The 24,885-nt window shown below is 37.1% G+C and overlaps 1 protein-coding gene across 1 annotated transcript in view; it reads right to left on the bottom strand.

The window, feature by feature from the left end:
* Positions 1-24,885, bottom strand: part of PREX2 (phosphatidylinositol-3,4,5-trisphosphate-dependent Rac exchange factor 2) — a 409,408-nt gene that overhangs the window by 93,419 nt on the left and 291,104 nt on the right. Inside the window, exons 34-35 of the mRNA XM_006880444.1 lie at positions 21,451-21,594; positions 12,174-12,288 (exon numbers count right to left, since the gene is read on the bottom strand). Coding sequence (XP_006880506.1) covers positions 12,174-12,288; positions 21,451-21,594 — 259 coding nt within the window. The remainder of the gene's footprint in view (positions 1-12,173; positions 12,289-21,450; positions 21,595-24,885) is intronic.

Here is a 24,885-nt window from a genome sequence, read left to right as displayed (position 1 = left end):
ATATAAATAACTCTCTTATTGGGTGTAATGAAAATGGCATTAACTCATTTTCCCAGGCCATAAACATTAATACTGGGTTCAATCACTGCTTCCAAGACCACGGTATTGTAATATAAGGGCACAATTTGGACTGGAAAGTAGCTAGTTTTGAGCTTTAGTGCCTTTGGGTAATTTATGTAACTTCTTTCTGTAGAAAGTGCTATGTTCTAGGCAATCACATCTATTATTTTGACTTTAACTATCACCTCTATGTTAATGACTCTAGTCTTTTAGACGCCATGCCAGTCCTTCAAATCCAATTTGATTCAGTCCTTCTCTTCTATCCCTTCCCAGTCCCAATCCTGAAGGAATTGCTTTTCTAGCTTCCTCACTGCATACACATTCACTATTCATCTACACACAGATATGCAAAAAAGAAAAAAAGTAAAAGGTTAAAGGAAAATTACATAAGACTATATAGCATGTTACAATGAAGATATATAAGAGAGTAGAAAGAAAAAGACTTTTGTAGGGGAAGTGGGAAGATGAGAGAACATTTTGAAGCATAAGAGGAAAATGTTGGAAGGAATTAGTCAAAGTAACAAAAAGTGAATCATCCTACTTTAATATACCAAAAGCTAAGCTAAGGAATGTTTGATGATCTTCCTAAATGATAGAATTTAATAAACTTAAACCTGCATAAGATAGACTACTTGTATCTTAAGATAATCTAGTCTTCACACAATTCATGAAATTGAGTAAATCTCTACTAATTTTTTTCAGAATTTTGTCTTTTGTATAAAAAAAATTCTGGCTCCAAGTTCACTTTCCTGTCTAGTATAGATGTGAAGCTTTGAAAGGATCATTTATCTTCATTCACCATCCATTATACATACATAGAACAAAAGATGTCTGAGATGTGAGAGAAAAGAAATGGGGCGGGGTGGGGGGAGGAAGGAATGGGGGGAATCACTGGAAAAGGCTTGACTAGCACGTCTTGAAAATATTTTTAAGACTGATTGTCCTTGTGATCAGCTAGAAAAGTCAGCAGAGTTAAAAATAAAAATCAATCTTGCTTCCATAAGCACTGACAATTTTTCCTCACAGAGTATATTTTCCTAACTGATTCCTCCGGGTAAGCTTATTTTCTCTTTTGACACGTCTAGCCTCATTTATTACAAAGAAAATTCTGAGCACAATGTACTTTGATCTTCCCTTTGCTGTGGTAGAAACAATAGCTTCTCTCAATTTTGAGATCCATTTAATTCTCTTCAAAGGCTTCCCTTTGAATATGCTTTTATTTGTTCTACTAGTCAGACAGCATCTCTACTCATCCTTGAAAACTATTTTCCCAATGAATGATTTAGTACCAGAGGATGAAAACTCATAGTTAAGCAGGTCAATTTCATATGTTGCTTACAGACTATAAAAACTATTTTTTTAAATATACTATACAGCCGGATTTTCTTTAACATAAGAAAAGAAAAGAAATATTCACTGTAATTATGGTAAAAAACCAACAACAGAAAACAGCCACTGCTGTCAGTCGATTCTGACTTATAGCATCAGGATCCTGAGGCTGTAAGTCTAACAGGATGAGACTGTCAATCTTCATTTTTTTTTGTGGAGTCACTGATGGATTCAAACTGCTGACCTTCAGATTGACAGGCACACTATGCCTGCCAACAGAGCTCCTTATAATTACAACATACAAAGGACATACGAATTAGTGTAATGTAGGTATTAATAAGCACTCAAAGCTCAAACTCCTTGTCATGCAGTAGGAAGCCAGCAGTCAGTTTCTGAGGCTAGAAATTATATGGAAGAGTCTGCCCATCTTTTTCCTGAGGAGCCATTGCTGGATTTGAACCACAGGCGTAGTACGGCCTTTGAATTAGCAGCACAAATCCTTGTGGATTACATGACCGTTGTTGGTGCATCCTTAATAAATAATAAGTAAGTTTATAAGATAAGATTATATGCAACTTCCTCACATTTTCAGTTACCACTGGCTTCAATAGTAGAGCAGTATTTTTCTAATAAAGAAGAAACAGAAACATTGCTCTCAGAAATGACTCTACAATTTCAACTTTATCTGATCTTGTCTCTGATCTTGAAACTCATTAAGCTGACTACACTGATGAATATTCTTTTTTTAAAGACTAGTTTATTTTCAAAATTCAAACACATTGTTTTTCACACCGGATCCTTCTCATTTCCCTCACTTCCTCAACCCATCAAATTGTACAATCCCATGATTAATCCCCCTCCTCGCACATCCTCATCCCTCTGCTTCTACCTTCCCTGCCCCCTTGGATCCTCGTACTCATTCTACAATAATGGTCTTATACAGTATTTGTCCTTATGGGACTGAGTTAATTCACTCAGCGTACTGCTCTCCACTTCCTCCCAAGTTGGGTAATAATTTACAAAATCATTGCTCCTGCACTCTGCGTCTCCAGGAGAATCTGCATCTGCACTGTGCCATGGCCATGGAATTTGCCAGATATAAAGAAAGTAGGATGGGTACCAGAATAACTTCAATAAAAATACAATAGCACACAAAAGAATATATTACCATAAATCAGATTTTAAAATTAAGTCAACTATTTTTGTCATACTTAGTATGCATAAGGGAGCTCTAGAGGCATAGCCCAGAGGGAGTTGTATTGTTAACTCAACAAGTCATGCCACTCTGGCAGTTCAAATACACCAGCAGCTCCCTGGGTGGGGGTGGGGAGGAATAGGACATCTCCTCCTATCGTATTTAGAGCCTCAGAAACTCAATGGCAGGTTAGCTATGAGTCAGTTCTAATGGGAGTTTTGATTTAGTATGCATAACGCACAGAGGTTCTCACTACCTATTGTACCAAGGAAGGCATGCAAGTAAATAGCAGGTGGTCAGAAGAAAACAAGTGGATCAAAGGCTGTTTAAAGGAAAGTGATGGATTCCAGTGGAGGCCATAACTGAAGGCTTCCTGCAGGAAAAGAAGACAGTTCCTGAACTGCAACTAGAAGAGGACATGAAGTGTGTGAAGACAGGGTGACAGAAGTTGACAAAAAATTGCATGGTAATGGAGGGCATGCTGATTCTGCTGTATGTCTCCTTTGCTACTGAATCCTGTCTTTTCATTCCTCCTTCAGGACTTTCACACACACACTGCTACCTCTGCTAGAAACTACGTTCTCATTCCAATTATTCACTAGTTGTCTCTCAAAACTCTAGTACAATTCTTGTTTCATATCTCAGTTTAAAGGCCATTTCTCAAAGAATTCATTCCTGAAACCTTCAGCCATCTTCCTAACCCACATCCAAGTAAGCTTGACTCTCTTTTTTTCCCCCCCAAGAGCTCCCTTTCTTATTGAAAATGTTACAAAAGGAGTTTAGTCAACATATATGGAATGCTTAATGAATTTGTGTGTCATCCTTATGTAAGGGCCAAGCTAATCTTCTCTCATCCCAATTTTAGCATAAGTGCTGCCCAAGCGAGCATCAAAGGATCTTACACCTTTTTATAATTTGCTTAATACTGCCGTTATTAGTGCAAATTTTTTGGGTTTGTTTATCATTTCCCATAGACTCAATGTTCTTGGAGGGCAGAAATACTTTAATTATTGTTCCAATCATGTATGTAGTGCTGTCCCTAGTGCTTGGCGGGACATTTTTGTAGCATAAATATAAGTGGTCATTGCTACCTGCCCAGACACATACCATCACCATTACTGGCTGTGGATTGGACCATTATGATCCACTGGGGTTTCAATGGCTGCTTTTTAGAAATAGATCTCCAGAATTTTCTTCCTAGCTTTTTATAGTTTGGATGATACCTGTTCAGCATCATTACAACCAGCAGGTGAGTGTTGGCTGCAAATGAGGCACTTTAATAAAGAAATGAACCCAAGTGCCATGCATTGAAAATAAGACCTCTATCATGGGACCACTAGCACTAGTAGAGTATCCAGCAATCACTTTAACTTTACTTTGTGGGAGAACTTGATACTTCATAAATGCCATGTTAAATGTTAGTCTTTATATATCTTTTATAAAGGAAATAAGTTTATCAATGATAAAGCACTATACATTAATTAAAAGTTCTTTATAGATTTAGTTGTTTCTCTTATTACTGAACCATTATATTACTTATGAAACAATTTACAGCTTGGAAATCTGTGTCCTCAATCACAATCATAAAGAATTGAATATATACACTTGCTTTATAGCTAGCTTCAGAGAGAAGTGCAGACTCATCTTAACCTATAAAAAAAGGGAATTCAGCTGAAAAACAGAGTGGAGAGTGAATATAAAACTGCTGTGGAGGAGGAAAACCTGCATCATGAATTTGTCTGGTTAATTTAAGAATAAATATTCTCACTTAATAATTCTAAAAGCTGCAGATGAATATAGAAAAATGGAGAAGGTATTATCTGTTTTCTATTGTAACTCTCTGCCGAAAACTTAATAGTCCTTTTTTTCTAGTGGAATTGAAGGTAGTTTGCACAGCTATGCATCAACAGAATGAGCAAAATTATCCATCTCATACACGAATATACTGTTTGTTATCCACACAGGAAATAGAAGAAAACAGTGTTTTTCGACGGAAGGTCAAGGGAATGGAGATTATGTGCCTACAATTCAAAACAGGACATAATAGCTGAGGACCCAAAGATATTCATCTTCTCTTGCTATTTGATAGTTGTATAAAGCCATGAAATAACATTAATTTTATGCTATTTTTCTTTTTTTTTATTTTATGCTATTTTTCAAATCCATCCAATATCAAGGCAGAGCATTCACTGGGTTGTTGTTTTTTTTCTCCCCTCCCAGAGGTAGAGAGAAGTGACACATATTTCCTGGTGCTGTTTCAATGGTACAATAGGCTGAGCACATGCTCCTGACCAGACTATTTGCCAGTTGAAAAAAATGCTCCAAATATATACCTCTAAGTTTGGGATTTTAGTACCATTTCATGTCAACACAACTAAAATCCTCACCTTCCTTCTACTTTTAAATAAGTTATTGGTGTTTAACATTACAAAAAAAATATATGCCACTTTCTGGTCACCATACACATATGACACCATAAAGGAATATTTACTTTGGATCATTTTTACTTGGAAAAGTTAATCCATTTAATCTTTATTTACCCTGAATCGTAAGTGTTAATACAATCTAGAATAAAGTTATTATCCTCAAGAATAATAAATTATCTCACCCAACAAATAAATAACTGTGTCCTTTTATTTTCTTGGCTTTATTCTACTTTGGACCAACAATAACCTCGGCCCCTGCTTACACACAATGAAAGGAGTCTTTTGATACACAGAACACCGTTCCTGTGCATCTTTTATCTCATTGGAGTTTTGTGCCAGTTAGTGGGTACCTTCAAATGAAAGGGTTTGGTAATGATCAATTTCCTTTAAATAGGAGAAGTAGGAAGCTGATAGAATATAACTCCTGGCCAGAAGGAATAAGGAGCGCTATGGGTAGAAAAGAGAGGCCAGCAGGGTGAGGACATGAGGAAAAGGATGAAAGGCTTTCCTCCTAAGACTCCTTTGTTCAAGTTTGTGAGTCAAACACTTTGCATGCTGTTACTCCTGTGTAAGTAGAAGAAAATTAAGAACTTTATTTGACTTTCCACAGGAGGGTGCATTTTAGAAATGGCTTTTAAGCATTTCTGTTGGTTCCAATCTTTTTCATGACAGCCACAAGAAAACCGTCTTCAGGTAACCATTGTCAAGATTAACACTTGTGGTAGAGGCTCCCCACGGCCACTGTCTTCTCCTTGATTCCAGTAGTCACCAGAAGAGAGATGGTCACACCAGCCAGCTGGCCTTCACTACAGTCTTGTGAAAATGTCAACTCTCTTAGAATACTTAGAGATACAAATGAATGGCAGCAACTGGATGAAAAATGTCCAGTGGCTTCTCTACTACAGTGAGAATAAAATCCAAATACCTTCAAAAGTCTTTCATCATCAAGCCTCTGTCCCAGTCTTTCAAAGTACATCAATCTTACAACATATTAGAATCCTACTGGTCTCTCTTGTCCTTAAAAATAAACTTGTGACTATGGATAGTGCATATCTACTCCCTCTTATTGCACAGTTTGCCCCCTCGAATTAGCAAAGTTATCTCCTTGAGATTCAGATTCTTGTTCAAATAGCACCTCGTCTTTCAACTATTCCTGGCTATCATTCAACTTAACAAATCTCATTCTATATTTATTCATAACACTTTCACTTATTTAGTTCATCTCTTGTTATAGCAAATCTTGTAAGCATTGAATGAATAAATGAAAGTTCTGACTCAGAGAAATTAGGGCACCTGAGGCTCCGTCTAACTTACTTTGGACATGTTGTGAGGAGAGACCGGTCCTTAGAGAGGGACATCATGCTTGGAAGGGTGGAGGGACGGCGCAGGAGAGGAAGGCCCTCTATGAGGTGGATTGATTCAGTGACTGAGATAATTGGGATGGGAGTGTCGAGACAGTGCGATTGGCACAGGACAGAGTGGAGTGTAGGGCTGTTGTACATAGGGTCGCTATGAGTCGCAGGCGACTCGACGGCACATAACAACAACAACAACAACAACAATAACAACTATTTACTCAATTGACATATTTCAACAAACAGATGCAGCCCTAGAAGTGTTCTTTGGGTTGCACCAAGAGATCTGGAGGCTAGGTTCCTAGCCAACTGACTGGAAGAGTTCCATATTTGTTTCCATTTCAAAAAAAATGTGATCCAACAGAATGTGGAAATTATAGAACAACAGCATTAATATCACATGCAAACAAAATTTTGCTGAAGATTATACAAAAGCAACTCTGTCAGTACATTAACAGTGAACTACCAGAAACACAAGCTGGATTTAGAAAAGGCCATGACACTAGGAATACCACTGCTGATATCAGGTGGACCTTGCCTAAAACACAGAGTATCAGAAGGATGTCTATTTGTGTTTTGTTGACTGTGTAAAGACATTTGATTGTGTGGGTCACAACAAGTTTTGGTTAACATTCAGATGAATGGGAATCCCAGAACACTTGACTGTGCTCGTGTGAAACCTAGACCAAGAAGCTATTGTCTAATTAGAGCAAGGAAACACTGCATGGTTCAAAATCAAGAAAGGAAATGTGTCAGGGATGGATCTTTTCTCTGTGCCTTTTCAATCCTGAATAGATTATTCAAGTGCCTGAACTTTATGAAGAATGTGACATTAGGATTAGAGGAAGTCTCATACACAACTTGTGTTGTGCAGGTGACATAACCTTGCTCATGGAAACTTGAGGTGTTTGCTGGAGAAGACCAAGGACTATGAACCCATCTCAACATCAGAAAAAACAAAAATCCTTACCATTGAACCAATGGGCATCATCATAATAGATGAAGGATAGATTGAAGTACTTGCTTAGATCCACAATCATTACCTTTGGTACCAGCAGTCAGGGAATGAAAAGCTGAGTTATACTGGGAAAATACGGCATCTCTCCAGAGTGCTAAAGGACAAAGATGTCAGTCTAAAGACTAAGGTGCACCACTCCCTGTTTATCTGAGAGCTGGACAATGTCTAAGAAAACAGAAAAAGAATTGATACCTTTGAGTTGAGGTGCTGGAGAAGAGTTTTGAACATATCACGGATTGCTAGGGAAACAAACAGGTCTTTCCTGGAGAGGGTGAAACCAGATTGCTCCTTGGAGGCAAGGATTTTGAAACACCATTTCATAAACTTTGGATAGATGGTCAAGAAGGGGTCAGTCCTTAGAGAAGAGCTTCAGGCTTGGAAGGGTAAAAGATCAGTGCAAGAGAGGAAGGCCCTCAAAGAGACTGACAGAATGATTGTGGCAGTGGGGTTAGGTGTATCAGAGATGATGAGGTTGGCTCAGAATAGGGTCACTATGAGGTTTAATCGGGTCAAGGGCACATAACAATAGTACCACTCTCTGAGAGCAAAACTTAGCAATAGAGAATTTGATTTCTGTGTGTAATGTTCACTCTATTTTGAGACAGCCTGACATTGTGGTTGTCTGGGACCGTAGAGTCAACTGCAGCTCATAGCGACCTTATGAACAACAGATCTGAACTTGAACTATTTTGCTCAAGGCCACTGTGGTAGTCACTGTGCTAATGCATCTCATGAAGAGTCTTCCCGTCTTTTACTGACTGTCTGCCTTCCCCAGAATGATATCTCTCTACAAGGACTGGTTTCTTCTGAAAATATACCCAAAGTAAAGAAGAAAAAGCTTCACCATCCACACAGCGTTCTGGCTGTACTTCTTTCAAGACAGATTTGTTCTTTTTACAGTTGATGGCTTATTTACACTCTTCTCCAATTAGGAGGCACCCACTCTTTTGTTATCCTTATTCATAGTCCAACTTTCAGGTGTATAGGAAGCAACTGAAAAGACTATGGCTTGGATCAGGCATACTTTAGTCTTTAAACTGATGCACTTTACTGTTTAGCACCTTGGAGAGGTACTTGACAGCAGATTTCCCGATACACAAAAAAATCTTTGAATTTTTTTTTTTGACTGTTGGTACTATGAGTATTGATTATGGATCCAAGTAAAATGACATAATTGACAACTTCAGTCTTTTCCCATCTATTATGACTGTTGCTTATCGTGACAATTTTTGTTTTCTTAATATTTATATGTAATCCATTATTACATTGAGATGTACACTGAGATGTACTCTTTGATCTTCTCCACAGAGTGTTTGAAGTTTCCTTTCCTTTCAGCAAGCAAGGTGTATCATCTGCTTATTGACTCATACTGATGCGTCTTCCTCCAAGTCCTGAAGCCACATTCTCTTCATATGCTTCAGTTTATGACACAAGTTGAATAAGTATGAAGAATGGATACAACCCTGAAACACATTTTTCCTGATTTCAAAACATAAAGTGTTACCTTGTTCTGTTTGGACAATTTCTTCATGATCTATATATTGGTTTTGCATAAGCACAGTAAGTGTTTGCAATTATCATTATTCTCAAAGTTGGTTATAATTTCTTATTTTCCACAGAATCAAATGCCTTTACATAATCAATAAAACACAAGCAAACATCTTTCTGGTATTCTTGCTTTCCGCCAAGACCCATTTGGCATGAGCAATAGTTTTCCTTGTTCCAATGTCTCTTATGAATGTAGCTTGAATTTCTGGCATTTCTCTGTCAACATATTTTCCAGTTGTTTTTCATTAATCTATAGCAAGATTTTTTTTACCTGTATGTGATGCCATTAAATCATAGTTAAGTTCTCCTTAAAGTAGGACTAAGAATTTGGAACGTATTGAAATTATTAAATAATCAACATAACTCATCTAATATTGCATCCAATGTCTAATATGTCCTTTAAAGTTGATAATTATTATACCTAGTATTATCTTTTTGTTTCCAATGTGGTTCAGATCCACCAGTGGCTCCATGGGAAAAAGATGGGACATCTTCTTCTGAATGATTAAACTGCCTGTGAAAATGGGCTGGAGGGTCGAGTACATGTCAGTTCTAAGTCGTCGATGGTGTGTAACAACAGTCTGAAGAAATCTCCACACCCGGAGTTGAATGCACTGTTTCTGCTTGTCTGACATCTCACCTCTCTTGTTTAGTAAATCACATTTATTGATTTTAATGCTTGGGTCCAAAGAAGTATGGACATATGACTTGGGTATAGCTATTTATCACTCACTTCAGACCCTTTGAGGGACAATTCATGAACATTGGATCTGCATTAAATATTTTTTTCCCAAATGTGAAGTGACTCTGCCTAGAAAAAGAAGTCTGCACACAAGAAAGAAGGGTCAAAAGACGGAGAAAAAAATGGGTAGCTTGAAAACAGCCACAGCCCTTGTTTCCCTTGTTACATAGCCCAAATGTTCTCATTTTTCTTATGTCAGTCTGAGTTTGGTTTCCAAAGCTTGTAATCTAAACAATACTTTCCTATGATTATATTGAATGGTGTGTCTTAAAGTTATGAAGAAATAAGCCATTTATGTGATCCGACTAGTAAATAATCAGATTAATCTCCAGAATAAGATGATTTACAGTGAAAGTATTATAAAGGTAGTAGGGCTATGAGGCAAAAGTTACACTTTGGTGCTACTTTCTGAGTCAGGCAATAAGAAAAAAGGTAAAAAAAAAGGTAACCAACGGCCTTGGCTCTACTTGAGCCTCTAGATCAGGTGGTCTAAGAGCAACTAAGATGACTTGTGGTTATTGAGTAAAAGGAAAATGAAGGAAGAAACTAACACCTTTATTTAATAAGTGAGCAGGAAAGAGGAAGCATTAATGGAGGTAAATAGGAACATGTCACTTCCTATGTAAAGGAAATCAAATAAGTGTGCCATAATCACCCATTCACAGAAAATTAAAAAGAAGCAGATTTTATGAAAGAAATTATAGTACAGGATATGGAATCATTTGAACAGTAGTAGTTTTAGAAACAGTTGGAGACAGAAGCAGCAGATGCTATGTAAAAAGGCAAAGGGTCACAGAGAAAGCATGGTGCAGGATTAGAAATGAAGAAATAGTAGGATGGAGAAAACACAGGTTTAAAAAGAAAGAGTGGATTAAGTCTCACACAATTTCTACTGCCACACTGAGGAGTTTAGATTGACTGTTGACTTTCTTTGAACAGAACAGTGATGTGGCAATACTGATACAAAATTATTGTGAAGGCAGTATCTGGAGTAGACTGAAACATGTTGGGGTTTGGAGACAGGAGATCTGTAGGCTGTCATATGATACTAGATTTGTTTTCTCAAACTGGAATCTAGGAATGTATTCTCAAGGCATATATATGTCTTTCACAAAAATGCTTACATTTTTTACATCCAGTTCAAATATATTATACGTTCATTCCTAATAAATCTAAGATACATTCAAACATATACAAAAGCAAACGTTTTGTGTTGACCATTTCAAGTGGAAAGATTTTATAAGAGGTAGATGTATCATAAGTCAATGTTTCTTAGTTTGGGGATACACAGAAAAATTCAAAATGAAATTTCCCCCCTTTATAAAAGGAGTCAGTACAGTATTCTAATTTGAGAAATATTGAAGGTAATAAAAAATGGAGCAGTCTAAGGGCTGTTATGAGTCAGGATCACCAGAATCTTGAATTATGTTTCAGGAGGAAGAGAGAAACACAAGTAGTTCTAAAAGTTCCTGGAGTTTTGGAAATATTTTGGAGACAATAAGATGATTGAGTGGAGTAGAAGTGCTAGAAGGGCCATAAGTATGTGGTCAAAGAGCTAGAAAACAAAGCATTCCTATTGGAAGAATAATGAAACATTGTGGAAACCACTAGAACCAACATTTCCAAGTACAGGGCATTTTAGGAACTGATATTCATGAAACAGACATATTATGAACAAAGGCAGAAAATGCCACAATATTCTTGAGTTACTGACGTTCAAGGTGGTTGTTGTTGTTTGACGTCGTCGAGTCGTAGACGACTCACAGCGACCCTATGAACAAACAGCCTGAGCACTGATGTTCAAGGTAGGACAGTAATATTTTTCTCTTAAAAATGAAAACACTTAATCCACTGGAGACATTTTTAAAAGTGGTCTATCAATAATTTATAAGAAAGATTACTAATGAGTTGAAAAGTAAAGCTTCAGAATTATAACTATCCTCTATTCTCATTGAATTTCACTGTCATTCATCATCATTCTTAAGAGGAAACATTGTAATATACTAATATTAATTCATATCCTAGCAAGTTGATATTTCTATAATAACACACACATGTTTTATCATATGATTTTTACCCCTAACCTTCAATGTTGAACTTACTATTCTTTTCTCTGTGAGGACACCAGCTCTTTAATAGCATATTAAGAAACCATTTGAATCTCCATCAACTGAATCTATTATGAGAGATAATTATAAAATATACCCATGCTTATTTTCATGGAAATAATCAACTCAATGTTTATTCTCTTGTCTATTACCATTATCTTTTCTAGAAATTAAAATAATAGTATTAAGCTTTTCAAAATGTTATTTAAATTTCTTTCTTTTGAAAAACAGTACCCAAGATGAATATTTGAAATGATCAATCCTGTTCAGTTAGCTTTATATCAAAGAGAAGGCAGTCTACTAAATTAAATAATGTTAACAATACTACCATGAGGGTTTTTTGGTCCAAATATTTCTTTTTTTAATGAAATAAAGGTTGTATTCTTTCATACCTGAGCTTCTGGTTGTACTGTTTGACCTTTTCCAATGAGGCTGCATTTATTTGGGCTTGAAATTCTTCTACTGAAACATTGTCTTTGTAATAATATCCCTCCATGCTCTCCAGTGCTGCATAAGTAAGTAAAAACACATTATATATTGTTTTTAAATTGAATTTTCCATAGTTAGTACATATTTAGCATAACCTTAATGCCTTTCTCTCTTTCTCATTGCAATTAAATCAGAACGGACCCATAGCTCCAGCAGATGCCCCAGGCTTTAACTAGCACAGGCAAAGCCTGTCCATCTTTTTACCCCTGGAGTCACTGGTGGATTCTATCTTGCAGAAGTGTGGTGGCTTTTGGCTTTGTGGCACAACTTCCTACACACTACACCACCAAAATTCCCTAATATGAATTTTAGCAAATATACAGAATAATATAAAGCAAAAACAAAAATGCAAGTAACCATCTTTTAACAATCCCAAAAGGAATAAAAACCAGTCTTCTGCTCTCATGATAAATAGGAAATATTAATAATTATCTCAATTTATTAAGAGAAGGGAACTCCAGTTTAAACTGTCTTCTATTTTTATGTCTGTTTATACAAACACTGTGAAGCTAAACACAAATTGCATATTACCCACCCACAACTTACTGATTATGTATACACATGTACATTACCTATCTTACACTTAAAGAGCCTTGCAGACACAGTGATTATTTGGTCACTAACTGAAAGGTCAATACTTTGAACTTGTAAGTCTCTCTGTGAAAGAAAGATGTGCTAGTCTGCTTCCATAAACACTTAGAGTCTTGGAAACTCTATTGAGGGAATGATATTTAAAATCAGTCTGACAGAGTCTTTATAGTTGGACTCAATTAGAACGCAAGGATTTTTTTGTTTTGTTTTAACATATATCTAGACATACATATACCTCAAAATATATTTTATTTATTACACACAAACACAAAAATCCATGTATGTGAATCAGCATATATCAGAATAAAAATTATCATTCGCATGTTAACATTCTATTGGAGTCCCAATCAAATTAAGCAATACGAAGGTCCATAAGTAAAAATAGCACAAGAAACCCACATTACATGGTATTTTTTTCAAGGTTGTTGGCTTGTGTATTCTTTATGACTCCTGCATAAATTAGAATATCTACAACATAGAGAGAGCTCTGTTGGCCTAGTGGATAGAAAGTTATGCTACCAAGCTAATCTGGGGCCCTCAGACCTAGTTTTAATTGTTTTTGGTTAAACATTCTTCAAAGTATTGTAACACCGGTCTGTCCGTTTGCTGTGATGCTACACACTGTAACATTGATGTGTCAAATGTGATAATGGTCACCCATGATGGACAGTGTTTGGGGGAGCTCCCTGATTAAAACAAGCTTGAAAGCAGGAGTGGCATCCACTTTCAAAATAGTTTGCCTCTGGAAACTCTATGAACATGGAGAAACGCTGAAAGCTATACAAGTGGTCAGGTCTTTCATTCATAGGGTCACTTTGAGTCATCTATGACTCAATGGCATTTAACAACAACAACAACTGTTGGTCCTGAATACATACGAAATGGATAAAAGTCCCTGGGGGAAAAAGCCTTAAATAAATATTATAATTCATATTAACTTTAGTTAAAAAAGTTTTATTAGTGAAAGGCAAATGTCCCAGGAGGATTAGTTTATCAATAATCACAGCTCAACTCAAACTAGCCTTTACAGGTGCAAAGCTAAAGATACTACCACTTGGAGTAAAACTTCACAGTCTGATCCTCAGTAGCTATACTCGATCCTTAGACAAAGTAATTGATCTCTCAGGTACTCAGGTTCCTCATTTGTGAAATGAAAACAATAATAGTCTCTTCTAATTAGACAACGTGTGGTTAAATGTTCAGCTACTAACTGAAAGGTTTGTGATTTGAATGACAGGGTGAAATATGTGACCACCTGATGCCACAAAGATTACAGCCGTGAAAATATATATGGAGCAGCTCCACTCTGTCCTGTAGGCTCACCAGGAAACGAAATTGGTAAAATGGCAACAAATACTAACAAAGGTTTGGGGAAAGTATTAAAACAGTATTACTAGAAAGCATGCCTATTATTATAATTTCTTGAACGAAGTTTATGTACTAGGCAATAGGCCAGGTTTTATGAGCACTATCTAATTAAAAGTCCATGGTTGATTACGCACTTAACAAAATGGGAAAATTTGGGAAATCAGATGAAGGGTGTGTAAGGGAACAACAATTTATGACTCCAGTCTAGAGAAATTAAGAAGAGAATCTTGAGAAGAAACAACAGATTTGGAGATTTGGAAGAGGGAGGAAGATTCAATCTGGAGTCCAATTTTCATTGATGAAAACAATCAAAGGTCTTGATGATTTGACTTAGGCTACAATGACCTGTTATGCTCTACTGCATAATTATTATTGAATAGAAATTTAAATTAATGGTTCTACATTGCCATAAATTGTCACTGTATTATGTTTACAGAAAATCTTTCAAAATTGGGGTCTCTTGAGTGTTTTAAAAGCTTAGCACACTCAACTGCTAAAGAAAAGGTATGCAGTCCGAGTTCACCCTTTGGAAAAAAGGTCTAGAGATCTACTACCAAAACTCAGCTATGGAAAATTCTATAGAACACAGTTCTCTATTGTACCAAAGGGATCACCATGAGCTGAAGTCAACTCAATTACAAGTTTAACAAAACAGGCACAATTCTTAATTATGAAAACTAGATTTTTTTAAATATAAGAAAATAATTGGAAATACTCCCCCCAAATCTTAGCAATATCATTGTGATATATGTACGTGGCTGTAGAGAAATGAAAAAAAAATTAGTTCTATATTGAAAATATAAAATTTGTGTGATATCATGAATTGAACTGTATCTTTCCAAAGTATGTTTCAACTTGGCAAGGCCATAATTCTCAGGGGTTTGACAAAGACAGATGTAATGTGGCAGTTAGGTTTTGATATAATCATGATGTGATCAGACCTGATTTCATAGAAGAGGATAAGGGTGGAATACAACAGGGTTAACTCCGTCCCATCCCTGACCTAATGTACAGAGACTCCCTGAGGTGTAGCCTGCATCCCCTTTTTTCTTTCAAGAGATGAAAGGAGAGAAAAACATACCAAGAGACAGGGATCTACTACCACTGAGAAAGAAGAGTGTGCCATCTGAATACACATTCCTTACTTCTCAGAACAAGAAAACACACAGGAAGAAAGCTGTTCTCTGGCAAAACTCTAAATTTGGATTTCTCAGCTCCTAAACTGTGAGAGAGTGAATTTTGGTTGGTTTAAACCATTCATTGTGGCAGTTTGATCATAGCAGCACTAGATACCGAAGACATAGGGCAAAGAAGAGAAACTAAGACAATATCAACTATATCAATTAAATAGTTTTTAAGGTTACAATTATATAATACAAAATGTAGTGTCAATGTACAGAGCAAACTTCTAAACAAAGGTGGGTAAAATGTGTAATGTTGCGGTAACTTCAAACCGTGGCCTCTCCTTCAAATTTTCTTGTCTAATTTCATTAATTCTCAACTATATATTACTCAAAAGGCATATTAACAGATTGGGTGGTTGTTGTTGTTATGTGTCATCACATCACTTGTGACTCATAGCAACCATACATATAATCGCTCTGAAAATCCTGAGCCAGTTTTACTGACTCCAACACACCTATCCCCAGTTCACTAAGTCAATCCATCTCATTCTATGTCTTCCTTCCCTGTACTGTCCCTCCACCCTCCGAAGCATGATATCTTTCTCCAAGGACGGATCCTTTCTGGCCATGTGCCAAAGTATGTATATGAAAAGGTGAGAAAAAGTGTGGTGGCATTCATAGTTAAAAAGACGATTTCTAGATCCGTCTTGAAATGAACTGTTGTGACTGGCAGGATAATATCCATACACATTCAAAGAAGACATGTTAATAGATGTTAATACTATCATAACCAGAGTCAAAGAGGAGGAAATAGATAACTTCTACTGACTGTTGCAGTTGGAAATCAATTAAACATTCAACCAGGATGCACTAGTAATAATAATGGATAACTGGAATGCAAAGTTGAGAATGGGGAAGAAGGATCAGTAGTTGGAGAACATAGACTTGGTCACAGAAATGAGACTGGGGAAGAAGGATAGAATTCTGTACAATCAACGATTTATTTATTTGAAATACCTTTTATAAGAAACACAATGACCATACACATGGACCTCACCTGATGGCCTATACAGGAATCACACTGATCAGCTGTGAAAACTATGCCATGTGCTGACTGTGGATCAGATCATCCACTAACTGCTGTTGTTGATTGCCTTCAAGTTGAGCATAACTCACAGTGGCCCTATGAACAAAAGGCCTGAAGCTCCTCTACAACTACTGACATTTATCAAAGTGCATAGAATTTACACAGGCAAGTTGTTTAGGAAGTGAATGCCATTGCTGCTTCCAAACCTGTCATAGAATGTTATTGGTTGAGTTGTCTGTGATGCACAGTGACCCTATGTACAGCAGCTCTGAACCCTTCCCTGTCCTGAGCCAGTCTAATTGTGACACACACACTACCATTGGCCCAGTTACTGTATCAATCCACCTCCTCTTGAGTCTTTTGCTCATGCTTTCTGAACATGATGTCCTTCTCCAAGGACTCTCTTCTGGCCACGTGCCCAAAGTAAGTGAGGTAGAGCTTCAAGATCCTAGCCTCCAAGGAGAAATGTGGTTTCACCCTCTCCAAGACAAACCCATTTGTTTTCTTAGCAGACCATGGTATGTTCAAGACTCTTCTCCAACACCACAATTTGAAGGAATCAATTCTTCTATCATCCTTATTCATTGTCCAACTTTCTGAAGCATAACAAGTAACTGAGAAAACCATGGCTTGGGTTAGGCTTACCTTTGTATCTAGACTGACATCATTGCTCTTCATCACTCTGAAGAGGTCCATGACGGCAGATTTTCCGAGTGCAATTCATTTTTTGGTTTTCTGATAGCTAGTATTAAGAGTGTTGACTGTGGATCCAAACAAGCTGTAATTGCTAACAACCTCAAATTCTTCTCCATCTATTATGGTGCTGCCAACTGGCTCAGTGGTGAGAATCTTTGTCTTCTTGATGTTGAGCTTCAATCCATATTGAAGACTACAGTTGACCTTTTGCAGCAAGTGCTTCAGGACTTCTTCAGTTTCAGCAAGCAAGGTTGTGTCATCTGCACATCATAGGTTGTTAATGAGTCTCCCTCCAATCTTGATGCCACACTCCTTCTCATAAAGCTCTGCTGCCCAAATGATCTGTTCTTCATACAGACTGAAAAGAAAAGGCACAGGAACAGGATACATCCCTGACACACTCCTTTTTTTATTTTAAACCATGCAGTGTTCCCGTGTTCCATTCTGAGAACTGCTTCTTGGTTTATGTATAGGTTTCATATAAGCACAATCAAGTGCTGTGAGATTCCCATTTTCCTCAAGGTTAGCCAGAATTTATTGTGGTCCACACAGTAGAATGGCTTTGCATAGACAATGAAACACAGATAGACATTCGTCTGGTACTCTGCTTTCTGCCAAGATCCATCTGACATTGACAATAATATCCCTAGTGACATGACCTCTTCTAAACCCAGCCTATTTCTGGTAGTTCTCTGTCATTGTACTGATCAATTTTTTTCTGGATAATCTTCAGTAGGATTTTGCCAGTGTGTGATATTGGTGATATTGTGTGATAATTTCCACACTCTATCAGGTCACCTCTTTTTGGAGTGGGAATAAATAGGGATCTCTTCCAATCAGTTGACTAAGTGGTTGTCCTCCAGATTTCTTGGCCCAACCTGGTGAGCACATGCAGGGCAGCATCTGTTTGCTAAAATACACCAATTGGTATTCCATCTATTCCTGAGGCTTAATTTTTTGTTATCCTTCAGAGCAGCCTTGGTGATGGGTATAGGTGTGACAGAGACAATGAAGCTGGCTCAAGATAAAGCAGGGTTTAGGGCTGTTGTACATAGGGTCACTATGAGTTGCAAGCAACTCAATGGCACATAACCTTCACCACTATAGGGAGTACATGGCTGTAGAGTAATTTTTACCTTCTAGCATTTTGGTTATGCTCTGTGCTGACATTAATGTCTGATTGTTTCTATTCTCCTTCCTTTGGAAAGCTATGTATATTTCACATGTAAATCCATGTGAATTTTGCTTGTTTGTTTTCCCCTGCTTAAGTGTTGGTTTCACAGGAACTTCTGCCTTCAGTATTACATGTTCTCTAAAGTTTACCTGGAAGTTTGCCCTGGAATTCCTGACTCACTAATGGTCGATCTGATATCTATAAGGTGCTATATTAGCTATGTGCTGCTTTCTGCTTTTTTGCCCGCAGCTCCAATTCAGATAAAAAATACAGGAAGAACTTTATGCCTAAGGGGGGCTACTCTACACTTCTCAGGAAATTTTCTATTTCATGCATTCTCCCCTTATTTGCTACAGAAGATTCATGCATACATAAAACCGATACTCTTCAAATAAACTTCTCTCCCAAGAATGGACACCAGTTGGAAATCTCTTCCATTTACTTTCTCTTTCAATTACCAGATGGTAGTTTTAATTAATGAAATCTGCCTTACTTGTACTTCTTGAAATTTGAGGAATATTAAGAAGGAGTAATGATCACTTACAGATCATTAATGAGACAAGCTACCCCTTCACCGCAAATGCAGAAATACTTTCACTGCTACTCATTTAATTCCTTTTTGAAGTCTTCCTGCTGTAAGAGTATACAACCCAATGGTTGTTATTTTAGTTAGAGTTTAAAATTTAAGTTATGTTTTAGCAGGATATTATTTCTTCTAAGATGATAAATATTTAGGGACATGATATTGGGAAGGGTGGAGGGTTGAAGAAGGAAAGAACGACCCTCAATCAGGTGGAATGACAAGGTGACTGCTACAATGGGCTCTTGTGTGTCGGGAAGTGTGAGGATGGCAGAGGATGGCACAGGATAGCACTGGGTTCAGATCTTTTGTTCATAGTGTCGTTGTGAACCATACTTGACATGACAGCACCCAACAACATTCTAACAACATCCTTAGAATAATAAGAAAAGAGATAGTAACTTGGAAAAAAAAGTCTTTTTCTACTACACATGTACAGCTGGGTATGATTATCCAGCTATTTATGACTGGTCTATTTTATGATGTGTCACAAATGTATTTTTTAAAGATGCTTAGTTCCACCTGTCATCTGAGTAATGATTTTTAAAAGGAAGAAGAAAACGAAAAGGAAGAAAAATGGGTTTAATCACTGCAACCTCTGGTTAAACCTTATAAAAGTTAACATTCTGAATCAGCCACTTGTACTTTCTAAAATCATCTCTGTATTAGTTTTAAAGACATATGGGATAAACTGGTTTCCTAACATGTCTCCAAAGAGTCTGTATTTCTGAGTATTTCTTTAATTATTTCATTACATCCTCTTGCACTACCTCCACTGACCATCCTGTAAATCACAGAAAATATCTTCTAATAACATCTAGAAACTTCCCTCTCTTACTGAATATTTCAGAATTCAAGTTTTTAAAAATAATGTGCAGATTGTTCAAAGCAGAGTTTCAAGTGGGCAGTACATACGGATTTTATATACTTGTTTTATCCCATCTGTTTTCTTTTTCATTTTACATATATTTTAATTTTTTCCATTCACATTTTGTTTCTTATGATCATTCCCATACATTGTGTTTTATAAAATTAATTACCGTTAATTAATGTGCGCTATTAGGCCATTTTCTCAGATCCCCACTGGATCTTTCCTAATCCTTTCGCCCCCTCCCTCCACCTACCAAATTCTGCATCCCTGTAATTTCCCCTCTCCCTACCCTCAGGCTCCATACCCCCTTCCCTTCCCTCTTTAGATATACATACACATCATACTAGTTATCCTTCTGTTTTTACAATGATCGTCTTATGTAGTATTTGCCTTTACAGTCCAAGTTGGGTCTAAGATAGGGTTACAGTTGGCTAGTAAATAAATTGTATTTATATAATACTTCTATTAGGTACTATTAAAAAAAGTTTCTCCAATCAATTCTATCAAAATAATTGTTGAATAATAGTAGTTGAGGATTAATAAAATTAGACAAGAATATATAAAGGAGAGACCAAAGACTGAAGTCACCACAATATTATACATTTTACCCACTTTTTCTAAGAAAAGAAATTTGCTCTGCATTGTCATTTACTTTTTACATAGTTTTAAATTTAAAGGAGTGTAGTCTTTAATATGGATTGAAGCTCAATATCAAGAAAACAAAGATTCTAACCACTGGGCCAATTGGCAGCATCTGTATGGATGGTGAAGAGATTTAGATAGTTAATAGTTTTCGTTTACTTGGTTCCACAGTCAACACTCTTGGTAACAGCAGCCAGGAAATCAGGAGACGAATTGTACTGGGAAAGGGACCTCTCAGAGTACTGAAGTGCAACAATGGCAGGCTAGAGACTAAGGTGCGCCTGATCCAGGCTATAGTCATTGCAATTACGTGCTATGCATCAGAGAGTTGGACAGTGAATAGGGATGATAGAAAGAGAATTGATGACTTTGAGTTGTGGTGCTGGAGAAGAGTGAAGCCAGAATGCTCCTGGACAGTGAATAGGGATGATAGAAAGAGAATTGATGACTTTGAGTTGTGGTGCTGGAGAAGAGTGAAGCCAGAATGCTCCCTGGAGTCAAGGATTCTGAAGCTTCATCTGACGTACTTTGGGCATGTTGCAAGGATGGATTGGTCCTTGGAGAGGGACATCATGTTTTGGAGAGTGGAGGGACGGAGCAGGAGAGGAAGATCCTCGATGAGATGGATCGATTCTGTGAGTGGAGTGGTGGGAATGAGTGTGTTTGAGACAGCGAGGTTGGCACAGGATAGAATGGCATTTAGGGCTCTTGTACATAGGGTCACTATGAGTTGCAAATGACTCGATGGCACATAACAACAACAACAACAACAACTAATACGGAAAATGTTGTCTTAGTTTTCTTTCTTTGCCCTATGTTTCAAGTTATCATTATAAATAATGCTGCAGTCCTGTTTGATAAATATTTCATGCACACAATATCATTGTATTAATAATCACTCCCAGAAGTGAATACATTACCAAAGAACTCTGAGAGAATTTTTGAGTTAATGAAAAATAATGTGATCCCCACAATTAAATTTACAGCAAAACGTGTTAAGGATAAAACAATTGAAGTACAGTAAGAACCAGAAGGAAAGCAGGTTACCTTGTGCAAAAAGAACAGGATGTATTTTACACCCTCCGCCATTCTTCAATCGTTGAGGCAATTGTTCAAAATGATAACTATCAATGTAGAAATAGATTTTAAGAGCTTGTCGACTTCCTTCTGCTTGGTATGTAAGAGGAACATCTAAAAGGACATTTGATACAATATTAATTACTAAAATAATAATCTACACACAAAAGTAAAAAAATAACCTCAAGGAGCTCTGGTGATGCTGTGCCTAAAGCACTAGCTAGACTCTTACCTGAAAGATCAGCTGTTCCTACCCAACAATTGCTCCCGAAGTGAAAGAAGTGGTAATCTGAAAATTAGTGGACACTAATACAATAAAATTCACCAAAGCTGGTATCTATTTAAGGCAGAAAGCAGTTAGAGAATGAAAATTCAAAGTCTGTCCATTCAAATAGGGGATGGATTTTAGTTATTCAAATAAAATGGCAGCACTGCACACTGTCAAAGGCAGAAAACTTGTCAGAGTTGGACAAACCAGCCCACCTTGTGGAGTTCCAGCTGTCATAGGCTTAATTTTATGTTTAAAAGAAGCTCTGCAGGCACAGTGGTCACAGTATTCGGCTCCTAACAGAATGGTCAGCAGCTTGAATTCACTAGCCACTTTACAGTAGAAACCTACCGTGGTTTTTTCCATAAATTTTTAAAACAACCACCAAAGTCTCTTGTCGTCACGCTGATTCTAATTCATAGCAAGCCGATGTGCAGAACAACCTACAGGCTGTCCAAGGATTTAAATCTTTATGAGACAAAGGTGCCATAGCTTTCTCCATTTGAACAACCACGGGATTTAAACCACTCACTTTTTTTTAACTTAGTAAAATACTTCAAACTTGGAGCCACCAGGGTCCCTCCATAAAAATCAGAGCCTTTCAATCTTCCAAAATGATTATAGTAATCTATTTGGAAGCAGGAGTGGCATCTACCTCCTAAACAACATGCCTCCGGAAATTCTATGAACTTTGATAAATGTCAATAATTGTAGAGGGGCTTCAGGCCTTTTGTTTCTAGGGTCACCAGGAGTTGAGCTCAACTCAACGGCGATCAACAACAACAACAACAACATGGGGAAATCTAATCTAATCTATTGGGTTGACATGTCAGAACTGACTTGACAACAATAAGTTTTAGTTTCTTTAAAAAAAATTTAAAGTGTTGGAGGGTATCAAGTTGAAGGTAGGCATGCATACAATGCTATTCATGGAAGGAATTTTAAACCAGACACTCATTAGTTAAAGCAACAGATTTATTACCATTCTGTATATAAAATTCTGTAATAGGAAACTTCGTTACACTTTGACACACCAGATGTCTCACTTAACTAAATGAGGAGTTAGCGACACATGGTTCAGAATCACAATCTCATAGGGCAGCTGCCTTATTCATATTTTAGTCAGAATGAGTCCTTGGGGTATGCTTCTTAAGCAGGGAACAAGAAATCAAGTACACAACAACCATTAGCAAAATTACCCTGGGTTTTGCAAGTTTCATTTGCTGAACATCAGATCTAAAGTATATTTGTCCTGTGTTGATGTCCCGTAGTCATTAGAAATTATCAGCTCACATACTTTTTTAAAAAGCTGCTAAAATAATTGGGAGGCAAAAAGAAAGGAAATCCCAACCTGAGAAGCGAAAGGACAATCTCACACTGATGCCATAAATCTCCTTCACTGCTTGGCACTTAGGTGAATGACAAACTATTTCCCTCTCATTAAATATGAATATAAAATCTTTCTGATAGTTCAGAAAAATCACACTGGTTAAAATTTAAGCCCAAAGAATAGTAGGTACTTAAAGCATGTCCTTGACTTAATAGATATTATTTCTAACCAGCTTCTTAAAATGAAACAGCCTATAAAAAGTGGAGTTCAAGGTTAAATGCCACTTCTGACCACAGACCCAGTTTTCTTATTGAACTCACTTACTTAATTCTGCTTCTCAATACAGAAGACATTACATTAACATCTCATCTAAAGTTTCCTTCATGTAAAATAATACGAACTGTTTCCGAATTTTAAAGGAAGACATAAATTATATCTGTTCATGAAAGAATAAATAAATTTACCAGACATAAGATTGGCAATAAATGGGCTTTTAAAAATTAATTGGAAAATAATCCTCCTACTCTCTCTCTCCCCAATTTCAAAAATGAAGCAAAATAAACATACATATACTCTAAAATATATAGACATATAGACACCAAATACTTATCTCTTCCAGTCTTCCTTTTCATATACTGTCTCTTAGACAGTTTAACTTTTTGCCAAATTCTATGCTTCTGGTTTTTAGCACTGATACAGCTATATTGTCTGTATACATCAATGAATAATGTCATATAAAGGAAAAAATATACTGGAAATTATTGTTGTTGTTGTTTTATATGATAGCACTTGGAAGCTTTGCTGGCCTAGTGGCAAGAAGCTACACTGCAATTCCAAAGGCAGGTGGTTCAAGGCCACCAGCCGTTCCACAGGAGAAGGATGGGCAACCTCCTCCCATGCAATTAACAACTGCCTCTGAAAACCGGCCAGAGGGTCAGTTATGGGTTGGTTCTGATTCGATGGTACACAACAACAACAACAAGAAGAATGTGATAGAATAGTTGTGAAGGGCAAATAAAAGGAGAGGTGGTGGCCAACAGGGAAGGAGTTACTCTGGGAACACAAAGGCAGAAGGTCCAGATCTACCAGTTGCTCAATAGGAGAAAACTGAACAATCTCTTTCTGTGAAATTGACGATCTCTGAAAACCTGCTGGTGGATCAGCCATGAGTGAGTTCCAATTCAAGGGCACACAATGACATCTAATACATTAAATTCAAAGTTATATGAAAAGTAAGAGTAATTTAAAAATGCTTCATGAACGAAGCATTCATGAATAGTTCCTTGGAATATGTTGTGCACTAGGGTAAGTGCACAACATGCAGTTTAAAAACATACAGTTTACAGTTTAAAAATGTTGCCTCTTATGTGTGGGTATTTACCTGTCACAAGAAACAAGCATGATGAAACAAGTATTCCTTGATGGTACAGATGATTAAGCGCTGGGCTTCTCAGTCAGTTAGTGGTCTGAATTTATCCAAAAACATCCTGGGTGGAAGACCAGGTAATTTGTACCTACAATGTCACAGTTCTCAAGGTTCTGGGAGCAGAGTTCTCCTCTGACACACGTGAGACTGGACAGTGACTGGTTTGGGTTTCTGGTTTAATAATTAGATAGAAATTTACCTTTTCTCACTTAGACCCTACTTGTAACAGAACAAAACATAACCTGGTCCTGCCTCATCCTCACAACTCTTGGCACTTCTGAGTACATAGCTGTAACAGCTCTTGTACTGGCCCGTCTCACCATGGTCTCCCTCATCCACCGTAATCCTTTACTTTTCCAGAGATTGATCCCTCCTGATAAT

This window comes from Elephantulus edwardii, unplaced genomic scaffold, assembly GCF_000299155.1.
Source record: "Elephantulus edwardii isolate Elephantulus edwardi_28Jun2011 unplaced genomic scaffold, EleEdw1.0 scaffold00008, whole genome shotgun sequence".
In the NCBI taxonomy this organism is placed as follows: domain Eukaryota; kingdom Metazoa; phylum Chordata; class Mammalia; order Macroscelidea; family Macroscelididae; genus Elephantulus; species Elephantulus edwardii.
The sequence above is the reverse complement of the archived record's forward strand: the minus strand, read 5'-3'. Positions and strand labels throughout refer to the sequence as shown.